Here is a 15,205-nt window from a genome sequence, read left to right on the forward strand (position 1 = left end):
TTGGATGCCTCGCTGCAAAAACAGCAGGTCAAGTTTAAGGTGAAATTCTTGGCCCCCTGCTTTTGTTTCTGATGATTTTTGTAGGACAAAGCTGCACCCTGCTCCAGAACCCTCCTTTCCCTGTATATCTCACCCATCAGACATCACCTGCCCGGAGCGGCAGTTGTGCTTACGTTTGCCATCTGGGATGTGCAAGCAGTGAAAGATCTGTTAGAAAAGCAACACAATTTTGCTCGCTTTATTATTGAGAAATCAAAGACCTCATGTGACTTTGTAGATTACTTAACACATTTATAGACCAGGAAGGAAGTGGAGCTGCGCTGTTCGCTTCGCTTTTCTGCAGGGCAGTTGCTGCAAATTCGACTTCATTAACTCACGGCTGTGCAGAGGGACCAGAAAATGACGGTCCAAATGGCCACCGAGCCCCCCAGATGCTGCTTCTTCAACATCACGACAGCAACAGTCGCTCTGGGGATCTTCCACATGGTAAGTTGCAGGATGGAAAGGGGGGACAGGGAGACAAGGAGAGGCAGAGGTGTCATCTTTGCAGAAGGTGTAATCGTTGCAGATCACAAGGTTTCCTGACTGTTGACTTTTCTGTGTTGCAAAAAGAGACAAACCAATGATTTAAGAGGGAAGGACAAAAGAGGAGAAGGTGGCCAGAAAGAAACTGATTGTTCTGGGAGGGTTTTTGAAGTAGTTTTTTCCTGGATCTACCAATTAGAGCTTATGGAAACTCGCTTTGCTTCCTTCTTTTCCCTTGCAGCTCCACGCAGGAGCTCTTACCGTGCAGGGTGCGAGCTCGGCCGGGGCTCAGCGCTGTTCCCTGGACCCATCGGTCAGAAACGGGGCGATGGAAGCTGTGGGAGAGCTGAAATGATGGGTCACTGGCGGGAGTGGGGATCGAGGTCCCAGGCAGCCAAGCGGGGGTGGGCAAAACCGCCTGGTTTCTCTCTCTACCACCTGTTGGGCGCTATATTCACCACTTTGGTTTCCGTGTTGACCTGTGGCTGCGTTCAGCTGCCAGGCAGCTGCTGTAACGTCCCCGGGGTGGTCGCTGATGGCAGCGAGCAGAGGCAGCAGAGCCTGGAGGGACATTTCTTCCCCACCACCAGGTTGCACAGAGATACTTTAGTCACACTGAGGATGTGGTTTCTCGCATGGCAGAGGCACTTAAAATAATCCTGTCTGTTGCACCGGGTGTGCACAGTCACAGGTTGGGAGCCTGCGGGGTGATAAGGGTTAATGGGGGCCCTGCACCCATAGAAGCGGAGCGAGGGGACCTGCAGCCCGCAGACACGTCCTGGGCGGCTGTCACACAGGGGTGGGCGTGAACCGTTTAGAAAGGGGACCCTCCTAGGAACTAGAGCCAAGATCTGAAGAAGAGCTGGCAAAACCAAAGGGTTGTGCAAAGCTGGGAAACAAGACAGAACTACAGCAATGAATGGCAAACACCTTCTCCCCTGCTTTTTCTGAAACTTTTCAATGATGCAGCTGGGCATGGGGAGCGAAAATGAAAAGCGGATTTATAACTTGGCAGTGACTGGGATGATTTGCTACGTCAATACTGTTGGTTTGTACCAGCATAAATTATTGCTGTGGGTCCTAGTGATGAATCATAGTGATGCTGGGTGATAGTAATGCCATCAAACACAAGCTCTCAGGCTTTGTGGAGATGTCTTGTCCTCCTATAAATTGGATTTGTCTCACCACTGATCTCTCCATAGACAGTTGAAATAAATCGTGGGCATTCTCAAGCAAACAGGAAAGAAGAAGGAGGGGAACGAGGAGGGGACAGAGCTGCGTGATTAGCAAAGATTCACTGGGTGCTGTGGGGTGCACTGGCAGGTGGCTTCCAAAGAAAGCACGGAGGAATTTGTCCTTCTGCTCATTGCTCCTTCCAGGCATGAAGAAGGTCAAGCTATTTGACATTTTCTTCAAGAACAAGGCTGGAAAGTTGCAGCATGGGAAGAAAACCTGCCATTCATTTGCTACCAGTCTTTGGTGAGAGCCAAAGGAGGCCTTAGAAAGCAGCATGTGTGCAGCCTGCCCTGCCCTGCGGCAGCCCAGCTCTGCTCTCTGGCAGCTCTTTAACCCAAGGAGCAAAGTCCCACCTGCATGACTGTCCCCAGGCCCAGCCCTCACCCCCGGACACACTCGTGGTGCGGAGCTGTGAGTCCCTGTGCCCTCACCAGGCTGAGCCGGGATGTCCCGCAGTCACTGCTCCTCATCCTCGCACAGACCAGACGGGAGGAGGAGGCAGCAGGCAGGAAGAACATGAAGCGTTTTGAAAGGAAACCAAATAGGAGCTAAGAGCTCCTCACTACATCCTACCCTGCCACAACAACCGCTTCTACATTAAAATAAGAAAAGGCAAAGCACTGAAAGTATGGCATTTATATGTGGTGTTATTTGTCTTCAAAGTGCTGGGTGTCACCTGCCTGCGTGCCCCGCTGTCAGAAACCTTCTAAACATGCGATGCCCTGTCAGAGCAGCACATCACTGTCCCCAGTGACCCCTGTTCATTATGGCTTCGAGCTCTTACTGCAGAAACATTCAGCGTGAATTAAAAAAGGAACAGCCATCACACTCCAGACAGACTTAAACCCAGAGGGCAGGCTGGTGGTGGGACACAGTCCCCACTGTGGTGAGAGCATGGCTTGGTGGACACTCATTCTAGAAGCAAAGGGCTCTGGGGATGTGCTACAGCTCGTCTGGAAACTGTACTTGCAGCTTGTGGCACAGAGAGCTGATGGATTGGGTTTGGAAGGTAGTTTCGAGGTCTCCTGCAGCCAACGCAGAGACAGTCTGCATTCGGTTCCTGTCTGTGCTGCCGCCATCCCTCCCGGCCTCGCTTCCCCATTTCGGGGCAACGTGACACCTTTCTTCCCGTGCCTCCTCATGGTGTCCGCTTGCAACGTCAGCTCAAGCACAGGCGGCACCTGACTGTACGTTACTCTTATCTGAACGCTGCCTAGCCCCCGTGTGGCACCTGCAGCCACCGCTCTGCAGAGGACAAACGCTGCTCTCCCCCCTGCTCCCTCAGAGGTTTGCCTCATCTCCTAGCTGCTTTTGTGCTGTTTCCCATATATGAGGTTTGCAAACATGAGCGCAGACCACAACAGTTCTGGTTCCTCCTTGCCTGCGTCACTTCTCTAACCGCATGTTGAAACCAAAGGCTGCTGTAGCTATTATGGAAAAGGTCTTTCAGCTGTACGGTACCTGAGTTTGTATTGATCTGGTGGCAGATAAAAACTTGCTTCCTGCATCGCTGTGGGGTTCTGATAACTCAGAGTCCAGATAAAATGGTTTTTCTCATTTACCTCTTCCCAACACCCTCTTTTTTGCTGATGGTACCTTTGTCGCTGGCTCCTGTCCCTGGAGAACAGCCCGCAGAATGAGTGCACCCAGTGCTGTTGGTGGGGTGAAGATGGAGCATCACATTGGCACAGGTTTCTCCATTTCTTGCACACCACCATTTGGGTTCAGTGTAAAACAACGCACATTTACAGATTTTTCTCAAATAAATAAAAGAAGGAACATGGTATTTTTATCAAGGGAGTAATATAGCTGGTCTTACAGAAAGATCAAAACACTACTGCTGCATTCAGCTCAGTTCTGAAGCAAAATGCAGTTTCAAAATGTGAAGCCAGGACTTGGAGACCCACCCAGCATTAAGAACTGTGACCATCACGTGCTCCTGGAAACAGATTTGTTGACAGGACGTTGGCCCAGGACCCTCTGGATTGTGCTTTGCTTTTGTTCTCTAGGTGATGAGCGTTCTGCTGCTGATCGAGTACTCCCTGGAGGTGGCGAGCGGGAAAGGCTTCTGCAAAGACCTGGACAAGGATTACTACAGGATTGGTAGGTCAGCGGGATGCTGGGAAGCAGCAAAGGTCTGTGGGGTTGAGAAGAAACCCAAGGTCCTGCACTGGTCCCTTTGTTTTTCATCAAAGAAGACTGGAAACCAGCATTCAGAGCAGATGGGCCAAAAGCTCAGAGCCAGACCTGTCCCTTGGTCCCCACCTGCAGGTGTCCCCAGCCCCAGGTGTTCTTGCAGAACATTGTTGTCTGGAAGCAGCAGCCAGGCTGAGACAGACTTTTCAGATCATTCCCATACAAAACCATTCGATGCTTTCTAAGCAAGACGTGTATTTCTGCAGATCTGGAGGGTTTTCTTTAAGAACAGAACAGTTCCAAGTGAAACTGGCCTGGTTTTAAACAACCCTCCCTCTTCCCACACAATCAAAATGACAGGGCTTCCCCCTCCCCCCTCTTCCATGGCCTCCCACACAAAAAGGAACATTTTATAATGAAATCCCCAGCACTTCCACTTGGCTTCTCTTCCCAAGCATTTCAAAGGGCTCTGCTTGGGAGACTGTGAGTGTTTTCTGATTGCAGTTGGAATGAACACAGCGCAACCCTTCTATTTCCAGAAACCAGCAGGGAAGCGATACAGCAAAGCCATACAAAAAGTTCAATTTGACTTCAAAACCCAGATGGAAGAGTTGGAGAACAATTTGGGGAGAGGTTCGCTCAATGCCCTCGGCATCTGCTGCTCTATTTGTAGACCCTGCCAGATTAAAGCACATCTCAGAATATAGAATGCTAACACTAGAGTCATAGCCCAAGAATATAAACAAGGCAAGGTTTATGGGAAAATGCTTTTCACATGGTACAGTAGGAAAAAATACATATAGGAGTTCAAGTAGTACGTTTTGCTACTGTAAAAAGAGGGGATGGGATGGGCCGCCTTTGTCTTTGGGAGCCCAGAAGGTGATTTTCCCAGCCCTAGCAGGGTCAATGCCAGGACGCTGGCTAATTATAAGCAGATCTAAATTTGCTACCTAACTAATACTTAAGAAATAACTCAAGATTAATTTGGCCAGGTGGAGGGAACAGGCGGCAAACTTTGCTGCGTGGTGATTTGGGGCATTCAGCTGCAGTTTGGAAGGATCAGGTTCACCCTCTGTTCTCTATCTTACAGCAGAAATGGGGATATGCATTTCCCACGCAGCCTCCCCCACCGCCAGTCTATTAGAAACCTCAGCCCGGCGCTGAGCAGCTCTCCTAGCACAAGGCTCCTTGGCAGAGTCCCATTCCTGCAAGCACACGAGCTTTGGCAGACTGGCTTTTCCCGCTGGAAAAATCAAACCAAAACCATCTCCATTAAATCCCCCTTATCAGTTCTAAGGCAGCAACACGGATGGTATTCTGCCTTGAAAAGGTCACACCTCACTGCTTGCCGTAGGGCAGATCTTTAGGATGTCTTCAATTCATGCCGGTGTCCAGTCTGAGTGTTAATCACTTTAGTTTTCAGTAATGACTATAAAAACTGTCACTGTGGACAAAGTACAACGGGTGAGGTTGTTTCAATTTCTGTCCAGCCAGCCAAGAAAAATACCTCAGTTATGGCCAAAGACCTCTGTGCACAGCACTTACCATATCCTATGCATACCATAGCCTCTGCAGAAAACACTCCCTCGCTCTCTGATGGAAAGCAGACCAGGCTAAAGGGACTGGCAGGTTTCTTTCCCTTGCTGGTCCTGCCCACCCTTTGGATGCAGCTGTCCAGAAACAACTCCCTGTAGCGTATCAGCAGCACCAGATCGGACACTACAACACTACCGTCCTTGACAATCTGGGAATGCAACTGCTAAACCACAGCTTTATGAGCCATGGTTGTATTGCCCGTGCCAGTTTATTTGGCCATTAAATAGAAAGGGGTTTCTCTGCATTCACGAGGAATGTTAGGAGTCATTCAATGTCCCTCCTGGCTACACTCAGGGCACAAACTCCAATGGGAAGGTAATAAAAAAAAAGACATTTGGCAAATAAATGCTGTCTATTCCTGTTATTCTCTGAATACTCTGGTAGTTTTTAAGGTAACATAGATGAAAACAGTTTATTCCTGAGATAGGCACCCAAATGAACATGCAGGAGGAACAGAGGGGAAAGCCATTAAATGATGCCCCTGTGTTTGAGATTATACAGGTCCACCAGCTTGGTTCGAGATCCCTACATTTTGCCCTTTTCTGAGAAGTTATTTTGTTAGAGTAAAAACCTTTGATTACTGAGATCAAATCTGTTGGTGCTGAAACACCCCTGGAACAGGGAGATCTGCTGCCCACAGAAAGGGCGACTGGATTTGCTGTGAACAAATAGGAGGCAGACAGTGCATGGGAAGTTGTTTTGTCTTGGTTTTCCTTTTCTTTCCAACCCTTTGCATCCGTAGGTTTGCAGGCTTTTTGTTTCTTTGTTATTTTGTTTAGGGGTTTTTTTGACATGTGTTCTACTTGGAAAATTTAGCTGGGTTCTGCTGTTAATTATCTTGCAGAAGCAACGGCCAGTTGCCCAATTAATTAGTGAGCTTGCTGAGAGAGCTGGAGCAGGAGACCATGCAGAAAGAGGCAGGAAAACACAGTTGTCTTGAATCCGAGGAAACACCTCAGATAAATCCTAAAGAAATAAATCCTCTCTGGGCAAAACTGCTGACTGATGGGTCAGTGAAAATGGCTTCAGGCAGTTTGGGATTTAATGAGACTTTCTCTTTTTATTGCTGTTCCTACCAGGGCCAGGTCTGCCTTTGTTAAGCTCTTGTTTAGCTGGAGTTTATGCTATCCTCACCTTAATCTCTTTTTCTGCACATTAAATCGCAGCCCTGTCTGTGCTCTCCTGCTTCTGAGAGGTGGGTTTGGTTTCTGCATTGAAGTTTCGGTTCTCCCCACGACCCCCCGAGCAGCCTCTCCTGCAGTAAAGCCCTTTCTCCATTGCCCTCTCCCTTCCCATTTGGGGTTTGCTGGATCTGAGTTGTCTTTCTTTGCTGCTTCCTAAGCCTTCTTCCTCTTCTGTATTTCAATTCTCATTACTTTGTGGTAAGCAGATCCTGCAGTCGGGTTTTTTGGTGGGTGGCTGCAGCTCACACTTCTTGTCTGCTGAGAGGCTGGCAGATCTTCCACCAGATTTCACTCGTGGTTACTTTATCTGTCTTCAAGTCTCAAAACAATTTCCAACTCAGACTTACTAATCATTAGCAGAAAGCACTCTGCCTTTTTCCCCTTCATTTTACCCTAGTATTGTAGCCCAGGATACTTAAAATTTAGTTCAAGCAAGAAAGGTTTTTGTTCCACATGTAATTTTGTTGACAGCCTATTCCACTTGGTGGCTAAAGAAACAGAAGCTTCAAATATAAGTGAAAAAGTGGGTGTAGAAAAGGACAAAGGAGTTTACCTTCCAGCAGCATGGCACTCATTCTCCCACACATACAATTCTTTCTTCCAGGCTATCACATCTCATCTCTTCCTCAGAGGTGTGATCAAGTGGGGACACGAGGCTCCAGCTTTTGTAATGCTGTAATTACTGTTATCACTTTCAGCTGATGTCATCACCAGTTTCCTGTTGATCCTCATGCTGTTTGTCATCAGCTTCAACCTCCTCCTCGGCGTGGTGAAGGTACGTTCTCCACGGATGCCGTCTCGCTGCCGGCCGAGGCCCCTCGAGACAGGATGTGTTAGAGGAGGGGACAGGACCGTGCTCACTGAAAATGCTGAGGTTTGATCCGAAAAGCAGATAAATATCTCCGCTCTCTCACAGAAGGGGAAGGCGCCTAGTTTGCAGTCTCAGGTTCACCCGCAAGGCTGCTGACTGCTGGATTTACCAAAGCTGGGGCCCATTTCCATCAAGACTAATTTTGTGTTAAGGAATGGAAGCGCTGTGATTTGGAAATGTAGTTTTATTGCCTCATCTCCTTGTTCTTTTGCAAGTCAGATCCCGGAGGGGAACTGTAGCCTCCCTAATGTACTGGGCATTCATTTCCCATTTCAGGAGAAGAAATGACCATGCATTGGTGTGAGAACCCAGCTTTCTCTGTAGTGGTAACCTTGGGGACAGGAAAATGACAGCCCTGGTGGGGTCAGGTGCAAATGTTATATAGCGAAAATTCACAGAAACTTTCCAAGAGGGTAAAAAAAAAATCAATATTGATGCCATTCATTATTCCCGAATCAATTGTCACCACGGTATGTGGAATTAGATGCAGAAATTCCAGGGAAGTATTTATTCTTGGAGTACCTTAATATATGTCCTTTCAGGTATTGACAGCTGGTCTCCTCCTCCCACTCAGAACAGAAATAACTGGCCTTGCTTTTCTTTCTCAGAAGAGGGAACGTCTCCTGATCCCGTTCCTTGCTCTACAAGTCCTGGACTTTCTCCTCAGCCTCCTGACGATGTTCAGTTCCTACGTACAAGTCCCAGCGATCATTTCCATGTCCTCGCTTCGCCACACAGTAGGTGACAGCTCACTTTTGGGGTGGTCGTCTCTGTTCTCTATACGATGGAGGCTGAAGTGTGATGTATAAAGGATCTTTATCTTGGGCCATAGTTCTTCATGGTGAGGTAGGTTCTGCAGATGGGATTAAGTCCTTGGGGGCTGGAGGGTGCCCGAGGAAAACTAGTGACAGCTGGGACGTTGTTTAGTTTCCCACGTCTGGGACTCTTCCTGTTGGTTTCATTTTCTGTCTCCTGGCTCTGGGAGGTCATGATGGGTGTGCCTATGCTAGAAGGGGTTTGCTGGAGATAAGCTGGGAATATCACTGTGGAGCTTGTGTAAATCAGCCCAACAAGACGGTTTGCTCCTCATTGTGGCTACTACAAGTGAATTAAATAGCTTAGGCTGTCCATGGGAACAAACACAGGCCCTGTGTAAAATGAGGAACATCTATAGAAGCTGTGCAGACCTGTAACCACGTTCCTGTCCCCTCCCGCAGCAGGGGCGCTCCAGGATCCCCTTCCTGGCTCTGCAGCTGCTGGATTTCTGCCTGAGCATCCTCACCCTCTGCAGCTCTTACATGGAGGTCCCCACCTACCTCAGCCTCAAGTCTTCAGACAACGGGGTAGGTGGTGAGCAAGCCGGCTGATTTCTCCCGCCGTGAGCCCCTACGAAGTTCTTTCAGCGGCTGTTAAGACAGAGCAAACGTTCTCTGATTCCTGTGGTGTGCCCAGAACTGCTCTGTTTGATGGCAAAAGAGGATTTTCCATGTGTTCCCACCAACACGGTGTTCTTGACTGACAGCTTGCTTATGTGTGTGTTTCTTAAAAGTACGCCCTGCTTTTCTCGTAAGAATTTTATGGATGCAAATTGCAGAGCAAAATGATTTGGATCGAGCCTGCCTGCATGCATTGAACATGCATCAACTTTTCATCTTTATTAAACAGTCATGCTTTCAGTTCTCATTTAAATAGTCTTCTGAACGTCTTTGCCAAGGTGTGTAAACAGGAGGAGAAGATCTCCCTGTAGTGTTTCTGACGAGGGCAGGGAGGTGGCCGGTCCCAGCTCTCCGGGAGGCAGACGGAGGAGTTTGCCGGGGTCTCCACCGCCTTGTGTGACCCTGGTAGAGGAACCAGCGTTCCCGACTGAGACCCTCTCCCTCTTTCCACAGGGCTTTCTGCCAACCCTGGAGAAGTTACCAACAGAGGAATATGCCAAAGTGATGATCACCTTCACCATTGCGTTCGTTGCTGTCCTCTTCCTGAAGGTAAACGGCTGCAGGGTCTGGTGAGGCTGGAATGAAGCTTTCTTGCCTGAGGGATCGGATGAATTGCGTTTACTTCTCTCTCAAATCTGCCAGGGCATTGGGAAGAGCTGTTGGTCTCTCCTCGGGTGTGAGCGTGGTGTCTCAGGCAGGTCTAATGTTAAAACAACCGTGGTTTTGCTTCTGCACATGAGTTAGAAAGCAAAATGCCTCTGACATCTAGAAACTATTACTTCCCATTCATCTCTAGAAGATGCTGAAAAACAAATGTAGGAAACTCTTCTGCTATTGTGTGCCAAAATAAATTAGATCATTAAGCAGGAGGTTAGATCTTCCACTTGGGTAAGTCACTGTATCCACACTGATGTAAGCAGAATTATGCACACTGATACCCTGAAATTTAATTAAAACCTGTGAACTGCTAAATCCTGCTTACACCTCACAAAACTCCACTGTGAGATCGTTTCTATTCTTCTTACTTCAATGGATGAGAGAGTAGGTTTTCCACCGAGGGGTTTCAGAACAGCTAAGAAAACCAGATCATTCCAGGTACTTGAGCAAATTCTGTCACAGTGACAAATGCTACTTGTTAGTTGGAAAGCATTTGTCATTCAGACTCGTCCCAGGTGGCCACACGACAGCGTGGAGCGGAGCATCTTGTGAGATTGCACTGCAGACATGACTTGAGGGTATCTTTAATATTTGCATAAACTGAGCAATAGGAGTGGAGATAACCCTGAAACGCAGGTGGCAGCGTGGGTCTGCAGCAGAAACCCCACTGACCTGGCAAATAGGTTGATTTGCGTTTTCCACAGAGTTGGCTGCAAGACTGCTTAACTTGCAATGACTTCTTGCACTGGAGTTTGTAGGAGGAGGATAATTTTTAAAAACGGACAGGCACAAGCACTCCCTGGTCTACTAAACTCCCCAAGTAAGTCATTAGGAAGCCCATCCTTTAAACTTAGTGACAATCTCTTTCCGTTTCCATGCGTAGCAAAGCCATTGTCATGAGTGTCCCTTCCAAGTGATAAAGATCCGATGAGGAGCAACATGAAGCATTTTAGAGTTAAAAGGGCCATTTGGCCAGTTCAGAGCCAATTGGTTTCAGTTCACCAAATACTCACACTAAGGTGGCATCTAAATACCTTGGACTTGCTCAGGATCTTTTTGCATAAATGGACTTGCTTAATGACCCATTGCAAGCATTTATTGCTCTTACACTAAAATGTTTCTGTGGATCTGGTGCTGTTTTCCTGCCAACTTGCAATTACTGTCCCCAATTAGTTATTTGCATCCCACATCAAGGCATAACTCAGCTAGAATTTCGTTCATTGGATGAAGAGATGGGGCACCTGCCATGTTCACACCTCTGCCAGTGACCTTATACAAGACCTGCAAGGCTTTGCTCACACTTTTAGCAGGAAAGATTTCTCTGGCCATGTTAGGGAGATGGTATATTTATTTGTAAATATAACATATAACTCCCTAAATAAATATCCCAACAGTGATATCATCAGTTGTTCAAGTCTAAGCTTCTCAAATATGCAAAGCATTCAAAGAGCAAAGTGAGTGGAGGGGTGATGCTCACACAGCACCATTAGGGCCATCTCCCTTGTCGATCTCTGTACCCACAAGTAATCTTCATCTCGCCTCCATGTCATAAAATCACTCCACGACCATGATGATAAGAATGCAGAAAGCAAGAGGACTCAACATTGCTGATGGGAAATGAAAGAAAAGGTTTAACATAATTACTTCTGAAGTAGCTCACAACCTGACCCCTAGAACAAGCTTCCCATCCGCTCATAATGGCTGCCAGGGAAGTTTTCCCGCTTCATTTTGGTGTGGAGAAGGGCATCCTGCAGCGGCTCTTGCGTGATTTGAGTTATCCAGTGACGGGACGATCCAGGGTCACTGGCTGCCTCTGCAGAAGCTGTGTGTACTAGTGCATTCTGCTCAAGCCTGCTACTGTAGGCAGCAATCCCAACCAAAGTCAACTCCATTGAATTTGGTGCAGATTTGGAGAGGCACTGCAGCAAACTCTGCCAGAATTAGAATCAAAGAAAGCATTTTTTGTTGTGTGATTTCTTTTTCTTAATGTATTGGGGTTTTTCAGGGATGAGTGGTGTCTTATGTACGGTTTATATGATGGCTTCAGTGTCTTGCATGTTTGCTCTCTGTATGAAGAGGCTTTTGGAAGGGGGAAGGTATTTGCAGTATTCCCTAAAGGTGGTCAGAGTTTGGATTTGCCTCCTCATCTCTGGAAGTCTGTTTGAGAGACAGATTCCTCCAACTCGGGTACTTCGTTCCTTGCTCTCGTTCTTTGTCTTGGCTTTGGGTCAAGACAAACAGGCCTTATTGTTCTAGGAAATCCTAAGCTACATGGCTTGTTCTTGGGACATATAACTCCCTATGTTCCTTTGAAATGCCAACTGTTTTTAACATAGAGTCTTATGCCAATAAAAATAGGAGGCACACGACTTTGCTTCGCTGCACAGAGTAGGGAAAATATTTATATAATATGGTATGTTTCACAGGCCTTGCTTATTTTCTTGTACCACAATCCATCAATCGATCCATTTTGCTCAGAGAAGCTCCCTATTTATTACATCTTGTAACTCTGTGAGGTGCAAAGCAGTCTTGCCAGCAAAGTGTAACTATTGCATGTACAGGATATTTCTTGACCTCTCAGGTCAGTCCTAGTTGACCAAGGAGCCTCGGATCTCTGGGAGCTGGATGTTGTGCCCAAGGTGCTTTTCTGAGACATCCAAACTTTGTAGCCTGCTAAGAAAAATAACATGCAAGACATGCTTTCCTTCCCTACCTGACAGCATTGCACTCTCAGAGGTCTTAAGTATGTGCTTTGTATTTAATAGTGTTACTAGTCCCATTGACTTCCCCCAAAAGACTGATTTAAGGCCCCGGGACACGTGGTTCTAGAGAAGACAGGAGAACAACAACACTTGTTGACTTCCCTTTCCCTTTCCTTTGCAGGCCTACATGTTCAAATGTGTCCTGAGCTGCTTTAAGTTTATTAAAGCCAGCAAGAGAGAGGAGGTAAAAGTTGACGGACAAGCAGTTGAAAAGGTGAGTAAAAACTGCTTCAGATTTACACCGTGAAAACTCATGGGTTACAGTGATGAGATGAATAATAGTTCTTCCTTTTGGGTCTTTAATGAGTTGAGAGATAGTTCAACCCTTCAAATGTGCAGTAACGGGTACCAATAAACAGTTTCCAATTATATTATGTTCCTTTAAGTTCTCTTTTGTGTAAAACCTTTCAAAGTCAATGGTACCTGTAAGGAACCTGAAACTTGGGCTTCAGGCAAAGCAGATTAAATGGGAATATATAACTTCTACTCTCTGATCCAGAGATCTGGTTTTAATTTCAGTTGAACTTCGGTTTCTGTGCCTAATAGTGCTACCCATGCTTAAAATTAAGTTTATCCTCACCTTTCACTGGGTCAGCATCTGAGAGATTTTGTGCATTGCCCTTCATTTTAACAGTTTGCTAAATAATGAATATCAATGTCCTTACTTAGATTACTCATGATCTCTTTAATAGTAACATCCAGCAGCTCTGACACAATGGAAAAATATTGAAGACCTTCCAAAAATAAGAGATACTATAAAGATGGATGAGAGGTAGAGAGAAAGAATGTGGAATGCTAAGTGTAGGCATTTGTCTTGTTGAAACTTGGCAAATATGATGAGCCGTGCCTTGCCAGCAGCGTGTGCCGCTGCTTTGCACACATCATGGGCCTCTGCAATGATCTCAGCTTCGCTTCTTTGCTTAGGTAATGAGGCATTAAAGAGCCTTGGTCCATTTACTGCAGCCATGTTTCGAGAGAAGGAGGCGGGACTGGCATCAACGTGGTTATAAAGTGCTGCTGACCTCTAACTCTTCTGGATTTCTGCCCTTTATCTCTTACAGCCCATGTGGTTCTATTACTCTACTTTGAACTGGGCTGGGAAACACACCTGAGATCAAATCCACTGGAAACCTCCGTGTGACCCCCAGAGCATAACTAAAGGTCTTCTCTTTCAGGCCGTGCTGCCATCGTATGATGAAGCGTTAGAGCTGACTTGCAAGGATTCCCCACCGCCCTACGTCGCAATCTAAGCTCCACTCACGGAGAGGAGACACCTCTGTTGCTGCTGGTGCCTCTTCCCCCTTTTGTCATAGTCAGCCTCGTTGACAAGCCCTAACTTTATAGCAGTATCATGCTTATTCCAATCACCTCACTCTATGAGCCTACAGAGAGTGATGTTGAACCCCTGGAGCTGGTGCCTTGCCCTACACTGGCAGTTTTGACGTGGTATAAAGCTATCAAGCTGCAATGCTAATTTTAATTAACCTGGCACCAGGCACCACGGAGGTTCCCATCACCGGCCTCTGACATCTGGTTAATGTGAGACGTAGGCACCGGCCTGAATCCCTTGTCAGGCTTGCTTTATGCCAGCAAGATGCTGTTCCTCATCTGTCTCACATCTAGCTCAGCAGTTGAGACATATAGGAAGTGGAATGGGGGCGAAAAAATGCAAGAACCTTTTCACTGAGATAGTCCAACCCTGCAGCTACGCTACCCAGCATCTTTGAACGAGGACCCTGCAGGAAAGGGATCAGCCAAAGAAGGAAGATCTCAACCGAACGACGATGCAGCTCTCATCCTGTGTGCTTACGATGATGATTAATAGTGTGTACTCCAGAATATACAACATGCAGGAATTGTCACAGTATTGCTCTGCTGTTTTAGACCTGAGTGTTTGCATTATTTGTTTTGCTTTTAGTGTGACTTGAGAGATGAGTTTCAATAAAAGAAAAAGTTAATGGCTTCAATACTTTGCTGTCTGATTTCGGAACGATGCTGTTCCAGTACGTCACAAGGAAGCGACAGTTTGCTTTCTAAAAAAAATTAGTTAGCAAAAATGGTTATTTGGCTGTAGACCGATGTTATCTCATGTGTGTGCTGCTCGCACACCAGCCTGGCAGTTCGAACTGGCTGCGTCTCATTCCTGCCCCGCCACCCGCGCCCCTCGCTGCAGCCTCAAAGCCGCCTCTCCCAGAGACGGGGTTTGTTTCAACACGTGTGGGGAGCCGAGCCTTTGGGTACACACCTGACCTTCTAAACGAGCCTGATGGCTCCTGGCAAGCCAAACCATCCCTCTGCTCAGTGCAGTGTTGTCTCTCCAGCGCTCAGAATAGCTCCCCATGAAAGACTGGGTAAAAAAAGCATTAAAAAATGCAGAAATCTGATAAAATGTATAGATTTACTGTGAGCTTCCAGCCAGGTCAGGGTCTGAGTTCTAGACAGGAAGTGGTTTTGGTTTTCTGAGATGTTGGCTGGTTGGCCAACACAAACTGAACACCAGCTGTCCCGAGCCCCAAGTCAGACGATGGTGCTATCAATGCTGGGGTTTAAAACTGATAAAAGACTCTATTTAATATGCTACTGTTGTACTGTTTGTTCTTCTCTAAACTGATTTACTGATGTGAGTCTCTCCAACACAGGCTGAGAACCAATTCACACAAATATGCTTAATGCTGCTCCACACATTGCTTTTTAATTTCCAATTCAGAGGAGAAACGAGCAGCAATTCTTTGATGTAGAGTGTAGATTGAGCTCATGACCTCAGCACTAGCAGAACAGATATGTAAGAGGGACGGGACCTTT

The 15,205-nt window shown here is 46.9% G+C and overlaps 1 protein-coding gene across 2 annotated transcripts; it reads left to right on the top strand.

Annotated features, from left to right (window-relative positions):
• The first annotated feature begins 352 nt into the window (after positions 1 to 352).
• Positions 353 to 14,359, top strand: LAPTM5 (lysosomal protein transmembrane 5). 2 transcript variants are annotated; one of them, XM_080357649.1, is made up of 8 exons: positions 353 to 486; positions 3,771 to 3,864; positions 7,376 to 7,452; positions 8,157 to 8,285; positions 8,766 to 8,891; positions 9,438 to 9,533; positions 12,525 to 12,617; positions 13,579 to 14,359. In XM_080357649.1, the coding sequence occupies exons 1-8, from the start codon at positions 400 to 402 to the stop codon at positions 13,651 to 13,653; spliced, it is 777 nt and encodes a 258-aa protein (XP_080213775.1). In that variant the 5' UTR covers positions 353 to 399; the 3' UTR covers positions 13,654 to 14,359. The 2 variants fall into 2 exon arrangements, with proteins under 2 accessions (XP_080213775.1, XP_080213776.1); XM_080357650.1 differs by having other exon boundaries at positions 8,769 to 8,891.
• The last annotated feature ends 846 nt before the right edge of the window (positions 14,360 to 15,205 follow it).

Source organism: Nesoenas mayeri, assembly GCF_963082525.1.
Source record: "Nesoenas mayeri genome assembly, chromosome: 21".
In the NCBI taxonomy this organism is placed as follows: domain Eukaryota; kingdom Metazoa; phylum Chordata; class Aves; order Columbiformes; family Columbidae; genus Nesoenas; species Nesoenas mayeri.